Source organism: Equus przewalskii, unplaced genomic scaffold (genome assembly GCF_037783145.1).
Source record: "Equus przewalskii isolate Varuska unplaced genomic scaffold, EquPr2 ChrUn-3, whole genome shotgun sequence".
In the NCBI taxonomy this organism is placed as follows: Eukaryota; Metazoa; Chordata; class Mammalia; order Perissodactyla; family Equidae; genus Equus; species Equus przewalskii.
Window position 1 is genome coordinate 700659 of NW_027228751.1, and position 15172 is coordinate 715830.

At 37.6% G+C, this 15172-nt stretch overlaps 1 protein-coding gene across 3 annotated transcripts in view; it reads left to right on the forward strand.

Annotated features, from left to right (window-relative positions):
- The window catches only part of TMCO1 (transmembrane and coiled-coil domains 1), a 67763-nt gene extending 60565 nt beyond the window's left edge, over positions 1-7198 (forward strand). For all 3 annotated transcript variants that reach the window (XM_070608168.1, XM_070608169.1, XM_070608167.1), the window contains one exon: positions 6502-7198. In XM_070608168.1, the coding sequence (XP_070464269.1) occupies positions 6502-6600 (99 nt within the window). In that variant the 3' untranslated portion in view covers positions 6601-7198. The remainder of the gene's footprint in view (positions 1-6501) is intronic.
- The last annotated feature ends 7974 nt before the right edge of the window (positions 7199-15172 follow it).

The window sequence follows — 15172 nt, forward strand, 5'->3', positions numbered from 1 at the left end:
ACTGTTGCCAATCTTTTTTTTTTTTTTTCTGCTTTATCTCCCCAAACCCCCCCTGTACATAGTTGTATATCTTAGTTGCAGGTCCTTCTAATTGTGGGATGTAGGACGCTGCCTCAATGTGGCCTGACAAGTGGTGCCATGTCCGCGCCCAGGATCCGAACCCTGGGCCACTGCAGCGGAGTGCACGAACTTAACCACTTGGCCACGAAGCCGGCCCCAGCAATTTTTTTCTATTGGTGAGGAAGAGTGGCCCTGAGCTAACATCTGTTGCCTATCTTCCTCTTTTTGCTTGAGGAAGATTGGCCCTGAGCTAACATATGTGCCCATCTTCCTCTACTTTGTATGTGGGATGCTGCCACAGCATGGCTTGATGAGTGGTGTGTAGGTTCATGCTGGGATCCAAACCCATGAACCCTGGGCCACTGAAGCAGAGTGCCCAAACTTAACCACTACATCACCAGGTCAGCCCTCAGCAATTATTTCTTCAAACTTTGTTTTTTCCTCGTTCTTCCTCTCTTTCTCTTTTGTGATTTCACTTACTTATACATTAGTCTTTTCAGTATTGTCCAGTAGGACCCTGAGGCTCTGTTCGATTTTTTAAAATCTTTTTCTCTCTGTGCTTTAGAGAGGATAATTTCTGTCAATCTGTCATCAAGTTCACCAACTCCTCTGTCGTCTCTAATCTGAGTTAACCTTAAGCCCATCCAATGATTTTTAAATTTTGATATAATATTTTTTAGTTTCAGAATTACCATTTGGTTCTGTTTCTTTTTTTTTTTTGGCTATCCTTTTTTTCCTGCTGAGATTTCCTTTGTTTGTTTATTATAAACACATTTTCTTTTATGTCCTTAGACATAGTTATTTAGCTGCTTTAAAAACCTTCCTTGTCTACTACTTCCAACATTTGGATTATCTCAAGGATGGACTCTATCTTTTGCCTGTTTTCTTAAACAAGGGTCATATTTTCCTGGTCTTGGTATGTCTAGTAATTTTGGATTGTATCTTGGACATTGTGAATGATAAGCTGTAGAGACTCTGGGTTCTGTTATTCTTTGGAAGAATATTGATTTTTTTGGTCTAAGCAGGCAATTAACTTGGGCCTCAACTCTAAACTCTGTTCCTTTATAGTGCACAGCACTTGAAATCTGTTATTTTAGTCTTAGTTGGGCTGCTTGAAGTATAGTTTGAATCAGCCAGAAATTTGGGCAGAGTTTAGATGTAGAATTTTGAAATCCCCTTCTGTTAGCTCTCTATTTTTTTCCAGGAATCTTTCCCTCAATTTTCAGCTGCTTTGATTGCCCTAAACCTTGTTCTTTGGTTCTTAAAACCCATAAGACTACAGTTTTATTCTGAGTTTTAGATACACCACACAGTGCCAAATGGGTCCTATGATCCATTATAAGATTTAAAAAATAAAATAAGACTTTTTGTCTTCCTACGCTAAACTAAAATTCAGAACATTCTCCTTGACTGGTAGTCAGATAAGGGGCTAAACAAGAGATCTAGGGAAATTTTCTTTGGAAAGGTGGTTGAGACAGAGACAGAGATATTGAGATTGTCTCTTGATCCCCTGACATTTCCCTCCCCCCGCCCCCCAAAAAAATACACCTTCATTACAAAAGAGGCCTTTGGACAACCTAGGGCAGAAAAAAATGACATTACTCTGGTGTAGATTTGATATGCTCATCCCTGATTTCCACTTTGGAGATATGTGTTGAAGTCTGCAGTATAATTTGTTACAACCTAGACACATTCTAAAATGTTAGAGCCACAGGACACTGTGGCCCCTTGAAGGTGTTTGGTGGGGAAACTTGAAGGGGCCAGCAGGGGACTTCAGGACCCCAACTCTATTTTATCTGTTTTCTATATTGGGTTTTTACATGAGATTTTGTTTAAAGAAAGGATTCTTTGGCTTAAAGGTCTGAAAATGATCTAATCAGCCCCCTTTTAAGTGTAAGGAAAGTGAAATTTGGCAAAGTGAAACATTGCCTGTTGTTCCTTTGCCTACTTGTACTGGAACTCAAGTCTTCTGACTGCTAATCCAGTCATATTTCAGCTACACCAGTGTTGCACTATCGTTTTTTTTTTCAGTAAATATTTAATATCTACGTCATTCTGCCAAACAGCCTGTTGAGATATAATGTGAAAACTCTGGGGCTCCTGGATGGGGCCATTTGAGGCAATTGGATTTTGTACACAGCTTTATGGATACAGTAAAGATTATGTTTTGAGAACTTGATGAGAAGTTGTAATCAATTGGAAGCAAGGGCTGGCTGCCAGATGCCAGAGAAACTAACAGAGTGAACTGAGGATTGCCATGGCTGAGTTATTTCAGCTAAATGACTAAGAAATAAAATTTAGTAGAATGTATTTATTACCAGTGACCTGGGTCTTCCCAAAATATCTAGTTAGCAACCAACAACTTCCTTTTCTTGATCACCGGTTCTTAACCTTCACAAAGAGGAAGGAACGCAAATCCTGTAGTGGTATTTTTCTGGGTTTCCTGCCAATAGAAGGCATGATTACGGGAAAATGGTTTTCCTTTGTTTTTCCCTTCTGACATACACTCTTCAGTTTTTACCCTATTAGACAGGACTGAACAGAAATTTAAAATCAGTGTTTTATATTTTTCCAAAACCTTACCACATCTTACTATATTTTGCATTTATATTGTGTTGTTCCATATCATCTTTATAATATATTAAAACTCCTGTCTTTTAGCAAAATACACACAGGCATACCTTGGAGATATTGTGGGTTCAGTTCCAGACCACTGCAATAAAGTAAATATTGCCTTAAAGCAAGTCACATGAATTTTTTGGTTTCCCAGTGCATATAAAAGTTACATTTGCACTATACTGTAAGTCTATTAAGTGTGCAATGGCATTATGTCTAAAAATACAATGTGCACACCTTAATTAAAAAATGATTTATTGCTAAAAAATGCTAACCGTCACCTGAGCCTTCAGTGAGTCCTAGTATTTTTGCTGGTGGAGGGTCTTTTGTAAAAAAACACAGTATCTGTGAAGCACAATAAACTAAATCTTGCTAATTAATTAGGACTGGAAAATTGGAGGAGAATTAAGAGAGTATTGGAAAGTAGTCAGGTCAGGTTCAATGGATGAGGGTGTTGAAGGCGATAAAGGAGATAATATATATAAAAGTACTTGCTACACGGTGCGATGCTCAGCAAGTATTTATTGAATTACAGCCTGACAGTTGGATCTCCTTTTCCTTATCTGCATATAAGAATAATAATAAACTTGCTTCATTGAGTTGTTGTGAGGATTAAATGAGAACATACATGTAAAGTGCTTAGAACAATGCCTAGCACTTGAGATACCACTGGCAAAAATATTTGTCTTTATTTTGAATTATCCTGTTTAGCAGTATTTCAAAAAGTTAGAGACAGGGAATGAGAAAGGAGTATACAACTATTATTAATACAACTATTATTTTTCCATATATTCTTACAGTCTTTATAAGCACTTTTTGTCTACTTTATTTTTTAGAGCAGTTTTAGGTTCACAGCAAAGTTGAATGGAGGTACAGAGCTTTGCCACATATCCCCTATCCTCCACTTACCTCCTATCACCCATCTATCCCCTATGCCCTAGATATGCACAGCCTCCCCAACTATCAACACCCTGCACCAGAGTGGTACATTTTTTACAGTCAGTGGACCTACCTTGACACATCATTATCATCCAAAGTCCGTAATTTACATTAGGGTTCGCTCTTGGGGTTGTACATTCTATGGGTTTTGATTTATATACATTTATTCACTTAACAATATAACTTGTGTATTTTTCTATGGTGTACTCACACACAGTCTTCATAATTGTAATTCTTTTTTATAAGCCAGACCTGCTACAAGATTTTTTACTCCTGAGATAAAGATCTGTGAGAGAGGGGGTTTAATAGAGGGAAACTGTACTTTGACTTATGTCGGTTCACATTCTGCCTTGTAACCTCTCTCTGCCTCAACCTTCTCATCTCAAAAGCAAGGATAACTAAGGAGATATCTAGTCCTATTTGCAAACTTTAAAGTGCATAGAAATGTACGATGTTATTACTACTGTGGACAGAATAGTGACCTCCAGTCTTTTACCTAGGTCTTTTGCATCTTGAGACCATCAGTTAGTTCCTCCATGTATTTTAGAGGAAAAGACTTCACTGACAGAGAAGCAGGGGAAATTTTATCTAAGAAAAACTATCATAAGACCTAGGTTTATTTGTGATACTATAGGAATTTAAACTGTTTAGAATTTCACTAAAGGATAAGATTGCATGCAGCAAAGGCAGAGCATTTGTATTAAAGTAAAAATACTTGAGTGATGTAACTTTGTTAAACTTAATTTAGTGTTTCCAAAGGGAGCCTGTGACAAGGAGAACAAAGTATAGAGCTGCTTGAATTTCCATGAAATTCGGCCTTGGCTAACTAAAATGCCTTCGTTTTAACATTTATGTTGCTGCTGTGGTTGTTGCTGTTAGAGCTGTTTCCCATCTAGAGCAGTGGCTAGTGTTCAGTAGTCATTTATCTGTTTTTAATTCATAACTCAGACTAGCAACAGTCTGCCCTTTCAGTCTGCCCTTCAAAACATTTCCTGTTTTTCTTTCAGTTGTCTTTAAATCACGGTAAACCTGTAATTTAAAGGGCATCAGAGGTTTTTACACGGGTCTTTATCTCTAAAATGATAAGGGCTCACTTAATTGACCCCGTCTCTACAGAATAATGGAGCAATGATCCCTTGTATATTTTGTCTAGACTGTGTTATTGTGTTTGTTAACTAGACAAATGTATTTATCAGCAGCTATCTGTAATGTCTTATTATTTAAAATGTTATCTTTAAAGCAATTTCCCATAATGCCTTGCTTAATGCTGGATACCATTGTATGTGGTCGGTAAATATGTACTGATTATATAAAAGAAATTGGAAATCAGTGACATTATATTATTTGGTCTTCTTTTTGCTTTCTTTGTGCAATGGATTTTTAGAGGTGAGCATAAAGGAGCTATTTTTATTATAAAAGTAATACAGACATCTTCAGCTTTACTAAGGAGAAGTAGCCTGATCTACTAATGTTTGATTTGTCTTCTTACCTTGTTTTCAGATTTCTTTTTAATGTAAGGCATGAGCTATAGTATTGTAGCTCATATTATTCATTGAATGAATAAATAAATGTAAATAAATATAATTTAAATGAGTTCTTAAAGTTGTATCTTCATATTTAAATATTTGGTTGTATTCTGACAGAGTATATCTCAGAAGTATGAACGCTCACATCTATAACACTCATCATTCTTAATGATGAAGGATCGGGGTAGTGTATACTTCAGAGAAGCCTGAATATGAGTATTTTCATAGTACCTTAGGTACAGTAGGTACTCAATAACTATTGAATGAATGAATGCATACATGCTCATCTTCCTACTGTGGGGGGGGAGTTTGTTCTGAAGACCATAACTTTAATGTAGGAAGTACTGTGTAAGACAACCCATTAGATTAAGAATCAAAACACATAGGTTTTAATTCTAACTCTGCTTTTCATTTAACTGTTTAATTTTGGACAAGCCATCATACTTTTCCAAGTTTTAATTGGAATTCTCAAATATAAAATGAAAGAATTGAGCAAGACTAATTAGATGATCTTTAAGGGTTTTCCCTCTTGTAAATGCTGTACAAAATCTTAACAACTGACCTTTACTTAACCTCTCCACGGTCATAAACCTTTCCCTTCCCTCTTTAAAGGATGCCAATGAATCCCTACATCACACTGTCCCCTCATGACTCTTCTTTAGTACGCCTACACCTGTCTGCTTCCGCCAGTTGAGTCATTGCCTTCCAAGAGCCGCTTGTGTTTATCCCTAAAATGTTTATGCTAGTTCTATTTGTTGTTGTATTTATGTAATTTAATTTAATTTATAGTTACTGATGAAATCTGACTATAAAAATAGTTTTCTGAAAACTAGTTTAATAAAAGTAAGTTTCTAAAAAAAAAAAACTATTGAATTAGATGTGAGACAATTGAAAAAGATGAGGAGACGTATTAAAAATCTAGGATTTTGGACTCAGATTGCTTTGTAAGAGCCTAAGTTCTCTCACCACTTTGAAGACATTGAAACTGAATATTTCAGTTTCAGCTTCAGATGGTTCCGTAATGACTAAGTCCAGCCAGAAGACCCATACTCAAAGAAAAGGCCCTGCTACAAGAAATAGCTACTGAATGTACTTTATATGTTTTTGTTATTATGATTCTCCACTGTACAAAATCAGCTTCTTTGGTTAATAGACCAATGTCCCATCAGAGGACAGCAAGAGGGATTCTACTGCTCTGTGGTCTCCGTAATGTTTTAGGCCTTTTAAAAAATAACACAGTAGTAATCATTCTGTTTTGTTCATTTTAATTTGTATGGCTTTTCTTCATATGAGATTGCTGTAAAATACTCTTCCCTATATCTCATATTAAAACCCAACTCTTATTCTGTTTTTTTCACAGAATATCCAGAAGATTCTTGGCCTTGCCCCTTCGCGAGCAGCCACCAAGCAGGCAGGTGGATTTCTTGGTCCACCACCACCTTCTGGAAAGTTCTCTTGAAATCAAGAAGAACCGTATAATTCTTGTCATTCTTTTTAGACATTCAAATCAGACTGGCAACTATTTGGTAGCAAGAGCCATAGGCAGCCTTAGCACATGGGCAACCTTCTAATTTTGAGTTATTTCTAGACTTTTTTGGTATGATTCAAATAAGGATGGTACCCAACAAACATGACAGTGCTTTGGGTCACAGATTAATTTTTATTAAATAAGTGTCTTGATTAGATAAGTTCAGCTGATATTTATGTAATGAGAAACAAATAGCATCTTTCTTGCTTTGCTTACATGAATATTTTCTGTGGGACTGACTCTCAAGTTTGCTGTGTGCCATGTACCGTGGAAGTTGGTTCTCCATGAGTATTTAGAGATCTGGAGGAAAAATTTGTTTATGTAACTCTTAATTGGAACTATTTGTTGTGTGTTTTTCTTCAAGCCAAATATATGACCCAAAATCAATAAAGAGGCCAAAATTTTAGCTATTTCATCTACAACGAGAGATCTGTTTTGTTTTACCATGTTTCTAGATACATGTTTTTAGTAATCTGGACATGAGGGTAAACATTGGCCAGGAAGGGCTAAAATAAAAGTTTTTAATGTACTATTTTATCATACTTGTCTCATATACTCAAAACACAAGGTTGTTCTATTATGGGAATTGGGAAGCATGAGGGAAAAGGAAAATAATAACTCAGGGGAATATAAAAATGAGGATCTTCCAGCAGTTCCCTTCATACCCTAGGACAATCTATTGGATTCTTGCAAAGGGACTCTTAGTTCTCCCTTGGAAGCAAGGTTAGAGTCATGTGGTTAATCTTGTGGAGTTTCCTTTTAGTCACAGTGGCTTTCAGTCCCTGCTATGCCCCTTTTGTAAAGGATGAGAGGATATGTGTACCATCATCTTCCCTCCTAGTCCATGGAATTGGAAATCCTATATGGAGTGATAACTCTTGTAATAAATATAGATATTTATCAGTAGTCTCCTTAGATGCGTCTGTTCTACTAGTGAGAAAAGACACATTATTTGCAAAATAACAACCATTACTGACAGAAAACTTCTCAACAGCATAAAGGCCAGAAGACATTGGGATAATATCTTCAAAGCTGAGGAAAATAATCCTCAACCTAGAATTTTTTGCACAGCTAAACCATAAGATTGGGGCAAAACTGGGAGCAGTATTTTCAGAGCTACAAAATCCAAGGTAATTGAATTATTATTTTGTCAGGGACAAAAAAGAATACCAGGGGGAAGGTGTGGGATATAAGAGACAATGGTTAACACAGAAATTGATAAAATATATAGATAAATTTAAGTATTTTATGGATAATCTAGTTTAAGGATTATCTTGAGACAACACCATAAGGTAACTACTGTTCTTATCCTCATTTAAAAGACGAAGAAACTGAGGCAAAAGAGGTCAAGTAACTTGTTCGACATCGCTTAGCTAATGAGTGGCAGAGTCAGGATTTGAACCCAAGCACTCTAAAGTCATATAGTCCTGGCTCTCAAATGCTGTGTCCTATTACAGCCTCCTCATAGGGATGTGGTGACTCTCCTCCCACCACCTTCCCTTATGTCCTTAGCTAGAGCACGTGAGCTCTAAAGTTGAGGCTTTGTCTCATTTGTTGTCCTTGTTTCCTCAAAGCGGTCGCATGGGAGGGAACACAGCAAAAGCTCAATAAAAGCAGATGAGATGGAACAGAAATCCCTATTTCAAGGGTCCTTTTATCAGAAAGGATGCCTGATGATGGATGGTGATGATTTCTAATGGTCTTTTCTCCATGTCATTGACTATTCCAGGCAAAATAATAATTAAAGAATGACAATCATGATAACAATGATGACAAAAATGATGGAATAGCTAAAATAAAGCATAAAAAGAGAAGGAACCCACTCAAAATTCTCCCATTACCTTTGTAAAGTGAGAATATTTGGTCCATCTTACCACCCACCCCCTAAGGTTTTGTGCTTTCTAATCACATTTCTTTTGGACTAGATCTTCATAAGGTATATTTCAGTGGAAGAGGGTGAATAAGAGGGAGGAGGAAAAAGGGAGAAGGAAGGAGGAGAGAGAACATCCTGTTCCTAAAAGGGCACAATAGCAGAAGAAATAAAGCTATCACATCATGAGAATGGAAACTCAAGGAGATATTAAAGGCTATGCAGCCTCACAATTAGTTTTCTTTTTAATTACTTGCCCTGGAAAATTTTCAAGACAATTTATTTAGGTAACACTCCAGATTCAGACCATCACTGAATTATTGGAGATGATATTTCAAGCCAGAGAAGCCTCTGAACATCTCTCAAAACACATGATTTGGCTACTTTGCCTATGTAAAGGATAGATTGTCCCCTTGCTAGTTTAAAAAAAAAAAAAGCAAGCATTATTAATGCCTGCATTAGGCTTCTCAGGTTGCATCTATTCAGGTTGTATGTGGGATGCTGCCATAACATGGCTTGATGAGCAGTGCGTAGGTCAGTGCCTGGGATCCAAACCTGTGAACCCCGGGCCACGGAAGCAGAGCTCACGAGCTTAACCATTGTGCCACTGGTTAGAAGACTTGTTAAAACACAGACAGCTGGGCTCCACCCCAGTTTCTGATTCCAGGTCTGTGGTGAAGCTTGAGAATTTGCACGTCTAACAAGTTCCAAGGTGATTGCCAACGCTGCTGGTCTGGAGGCTGCTGGTTTAGTTCCCCACCATGTCTCTCTCATTTCTTCCTTTGCAATTTATTTGTTGAAGAAATTGCATTGTTTACTCTGTAGAGTTTCCCTCAGTTTGGATTTTGCTGACTGCATGCCTGTTTTACATACTGTTGGTTGTCTCTTTTTGTAACGTTAGCAGCTTTTGCTCCATTAATTAATTAGAGATTGAAAAATGATGATACTCCAATTCTAGTATGTCTTCATTTATTAGGTAAAATACCGCTACAGATAGAAACTTCCCCTCCATCTGCTTTTTGGTTACAGAGTGGTAAGTTTTTTGGGAAAGGCAGAATAAATGCATGATTGTCTGGTATTCAAAATAATGTTGTTCACTAGTATCCTCCAATGGTGAACAGTTTCTCTGTGTGTCTGCTGGCAGTTCATAGATTTAAACATGATTCACTTCAGTTCACTGATATTATTTTTCTTGTGGATGCTCAAATTGTCCCATTTTTAGCCAGTGAGAGGCTCTTTAAGTTGGCTCCTGGGTCCATTTCACATAACTCTAGTTGTCATTGGTAACATCCTTGCTAAGTGATATGACAAGATGTTCCAAAGCCATCTCGTATTTCCTGCCTGACCTGAAAGCAACACTTTCTTCAAGAAGGCCTGATTCTTTTTACTGGGAAATGGTCTTTGGAGACTGCAATCAGAGCACTAGGGATGTTCATTGAGACTGCGTTACTGAGTTTCCAGGCCTTTTTTGTGGACTAAGATAGGTAATGTGTTTTGTTGTTGTTTTAAGATAAAATATATCGTGAATTTATACCGATGCTTTACTCTCCAGTTAAATTCAGGGCTATGGAGTTTTTACTTATTTTCTTTGATCTGTGTCTCTTTTCTCCCATGCTAAGATTTCCAGTTTTCAGTACCAGGAATGGTAGAATATCACATAATCCCACAATATCCACCCAAAGCCTCAGAATTTCAATACTAACATTTCTACGAAGCATATGGCTACTGAACATAGTCTAAGGGTTTTTGAGGGTTTTTTTCTTTTTGATTGGCACCTGAGCTAACATCTATTACCAATCTTTTCTTTTTCTTTCCTTCTTCTCCCCAAAGCTCCCCAGTACCTAGTTGTATATTCTAGTTGTGAGTGCCTCTGGTTGTGCTATGTGGGACGCCGCCTCGGCATGGCCTGATGAGTGGTGCCATGTCCATGCCCGGGATCCGAACTGGCAAAACCCCACGCCACTGAGGCGGAGCACGAGAATTTAACCACTCAGTCACAGGGCCAGCCCCTGGGAGGTTTTTTTGTATTCTTTAAGATCCATCCTGTTCTGGGTTCACAGTCAGATTACTGAGATGTCAAGTTACCTGGAATAGTTTCCTCTTTGAGTTTATGCCACCAACTGGATATACATTTACATTTGTTTTCAATTTTTAGGGCATGCTCTTTAATTTTACCTTATAATTATAAAAGTCACATATAATGTTTTAATGTGTTTCTAGGCTAGCCCACAAAGGCATATTTAACCTCCCTAGGGATGGGCACCCGACTACCCATTATCATACATCCTTAGTGGGTGTAACCCCACTCATAAGCCCCCAAATGTATGGAAAGATGGGCAGGTACAGAATATTACCACAAACAATTTTATTTTAAGTCAATAGTGGGGGTGGCAGGAGGTGACATTGCTTTCTTATTCTTCCCCACGCTTGTTGGATAAAGGGAGGAGACCCAGTGAGAAGAGAATACCACAGGGAGACATCACCACCACCAGTTCATTCAGGTCCCCATCACTGTCCCTCTAGTTTCCCTGCAGTAGCCCCCCAGGTAGTCTTTACTCTGATCCATCCCCATCCTCTCATGGCAATAATCTTTCTAAAATATAAGTCTAATTGTGTTGCTCCTCCGAGAAAAGTTGTCCAGTGGCTCCCAGTAGCCTTTAAGTAAATTTAAACTTCAGCACAGAAAGACATCCCAGTCTGGGATCAATCATCCAGCCTCTCTCCACCCCCGCTCCCTGTAATCCCAGGCTCTGGCAAGCAGATTTATTTTGAAAATTCTGCATTTTTCATGTTCTTTTGGACTTTACTACCTTTGTTTTCTCTGTCTGAAAGATTCTTCCTCTTATTTGCCTGATTTTCTCCTATTACCTTCTCAACTCGGCTCGAGCATCACTTCCTCATAAAAGTTTTCCCCCACCTTTGCATGCCTGGGGTAAGTTTCTCCTCCCTGTGTCTCTGTTGAGCTTTTCATATGTGAGTCACTTGTTAAAAATGAACACGTCTCTTCACTTCCTGCGCCTCCATTGCCTCCTCTGGAAAATGGGCTTAATGCTCCAGTCAGAATTCCCTTATGCAACATCCACTTCTCCGAGTCTTCAGAGGGGTCCTCTCAGTTCCCTCAAGAGCATGCTGCCTCACGCCCACGGCGCACCGGAAGCTCCCGGCCGTGCTTATGCACTGCAGCTCCCACCAGTGAACTGTATAACTTTACTTGTTTTACTTGTTAGTTTTAATTATATAAAGTGACTAAATGTTATGTAAATTCGTGGAATATGAATGCAAAAAGAGAATTGTTTCTATAAAAACTAATTTGAATAGTTTGGAATGACTCAATAAAAATAAGTTGCTAAAAATAATTGCTTTGACTTATATGTGGGTGAAATAAGAGACTGAAAAAAGTAATAAAAATTTAGAAAGATTCAGCACTCATGTCCTTTCTTAGTGTTTTAGTTCATACTCCACATTAAAGAAACCAAAATTGGAAGTCAGATTTTGCTTTTAAATTTTGATTTTGATTTAAAAACATTTTATTTTAGGAAAGCATCCCCCATAAAACATGAAATTTTCATCATCACAAATTCTGTTTAAATTGTTCCAAAGCCCCCCGGTACATAGTTGTGTATTTTTAGTTGTGGGTCCTTCTAGTTGTGGCATGTGGGACACCACCTCAGCATGGCCTGATGAGCAATGCCATGTCCGCACCCAGGATTTGAACAGGCGAAACCCTGGGCCACGGAAGCGGAGTGCGCAACCAACCACTCGGCCACAGGGCTGGCCCCTAAATTCTTCCAATTTTTGAAAGCTGTGAGTTTCTAATGTTTGATTCTGTTGTATTACTGCTAAACATTATGCATGGAAAACAAAATAAAGATAAGGATTCATTAGAATAAATGAGCTAGTCATGATGAGTCAAGAAAAAAAAAAAGAGGTGATACATTTTGGGTTTAGTGTTTGCAGAACAAAACCAGTGGGACGCCAAACAATAGACTCAGACTCAAGCAAAAAGCCTTGGATCTGCATCAAAAGTGAATGGGTATGTATTTGTGTGTTTTAAGTTAAAAGTGTCTGAAACACACATGAATTTTGTGTGTGATTCTACTCTGTGATTGACTTTTTAGATTAACCTGCAAATTACTGACTCCAGTCACATAAGCTAAATGGGGTTTTCCCTCATAGAGTTTTTGATGGATTAGATAAAGCAATCAATACTGTGCCTGGCATCCGGAAAGCATTTGATCTTAAAATACAGCAATCCTATAAGGTAGATAGGATTTTTTTTTATTATGCTGATTTTACATTATGATAAATCAGGTTCTGAGATTTTAATTGGTGTATCCAACATCAAACACCAGTAAGTGGCAGAACCAGGAAAAACTCAGATCCTTGGGTTTCAGGGTCCATACTCCTGCTGTAGCGCCCAGTAGGGCTGACTCCATTGGGACTACAGTGGGAAACTCCTGAACTGGACTCCTATCTGGACTTGTTACCGTGGATGCAGGATGTCTTCATGTAATACACATTGGGATCTCCAGGGAGTCTCAGTTAAATGACTGTCACTGTCTCTATTATCTCTATTTTCAGAAAACTTCCCCACATCCCTGTTTCATCATCTGAATGGTATAGATTAACAAGACTTTTTGAATCTTGGAAAAAATTTAAAAATTATTCAATCAGGAAATTCTCCAGCTTTCCTCAGATGAGTGTGGAAAAGGACAAATGTAAGTCTTCTAAGAGGTGATATTTTGAATGGGTGCCTTCTGAAGATGGAGGCTAAACACATTTTTTAATCTAGAAAATTATATTTGGATCCAAGGCTCATCTGGCTGCTCATGAATATAATTAAAGGCCTTTTTTCACACAAGTAGTTTTTAGGTTTATCATTAATCACTCCAACTATTCGCTGAACAGAGTCAATTCAATCATAAACAGACATCATATCAAGAAGGTTGAAAAAGTGTGAAACTAGCTTGATTTGGTGACAGAGTGTTCCATTCTAGAGAAAATTTTACATTTTTAAGCAAGATAGACAATACTTTAGAGCAGTGGTTTTGAAATTTTTTTGACCACAACCCATGATAAGGAATATGTTTCATTGTTGCAACCCAGATACAGAAGTTTCATGAACCAATATTTACCTCCTATATGCACTCTATTCTATTTCATTTTTTAAAAAAAATTTGGTAATGATCCACTAATTTTACCACCCATTAATGGATTGTGCCAGGTATTTTGGGGGGAAAAAAAACTATTCTAGAGAGGGAAAGATCTCTTTGGAAGTTGAATTCAGAAATTTGGCTGAAGTCAAATTTGGGGCAATAGAGAACACTGCTCATATTAGATTGGTGGACTTATCTAAGACTTGGACTACATTATTTTTTTTTTTTGAAATTTTATTTTATTTTATTTTTTTAAGGAAGATTAGCCCTGAGCTAACTGCTGCCAATCCTCCTCTTTTTGCTGAGGAAGACTGGCCCTGAGCTAACATCCGTGCCCATCGTCCTTTACTTTATACGTGGGATACCTGCCACAGCATGGCTTGGAGAATGGTGCCATGTCTCCACCCAGGATCCGAACCAGCGATCCCCGGGCTGCCAGAAGCCGAATGTGCGCACTTAACTGCTGCACCACCAGGCTGGTCCCTGGACTACATTATTTTAATAAATGGAAAACTGAGTTCTAAAAATGAAGTTCAACAATTGGTTTTCTAGAAAAGCATTAGCCAGGAGTATGACTTCGTTCCTGAAATATGCTGGAATGGTACTTTTTGGAAGACCAGAAAACACTAAGAACCTGACATTAGTATAAGGATATAATTGCGGACATTCATTCACCTGCCCCCCAAGCATGTGTATGCAAGACCCTGGGCTAGAGCAGAGTGGACACAAAGGAGAGTTGAGTAGGATTCTCTGCTCAAAAAACTTACAGCTAGTGGCTACTGTGAGCATCAGTTTCCTTATCTAACAAAGGAAGATGACAATTCCTGCAGCAACCTGCATACTCATAAAATTGTGAAGACAAAATGAGAACAATATATATAAAGATACTTTGTAAATCATCAGGGACATTACTAAAAAGAGTTGAACAGTAAAATGTTGAATTGCTTTGTTTCTATATATACTAAGCAATCATTTGACAATATTTTTCTTTTTTCCCCTTTACTCATCAATTTATAATGGCTCTAGGTTGTAGCTAGAAGATTATTTTTCTAAAGTTCATTTGTCTGGAAGCTTAAATTTTAAGTAAAATCTTGCTGATAAAGTGCTAGATTTACAGATGAACAAATTTCATTTTCTTCTAGTCCTGGTTGTACCCATGTCCACTGGATAATTTAATTAAAAATCATATCTTCCAATAAATAATATAATAAAAATAATATTAAAAAAATATAATAATAAAATCGATTTCCTGCTTATCTCAGTAGATAGGGTTTATTGATGCACAGTAAAGATTAAAAAGCACCCAGAAGACTTCAAAATAACATGAAGTACTATTACGTCTGCTCTCAAAAAATTACATGACTACAGATGTAGAAGTCATGATCTCTATAACTCTAATAAGACTCGATCCTTTAAATTTCTAATAGTATGAATATCACCTCCCCATTGTATTTTTCTCGGTCACGTCATAGCAACT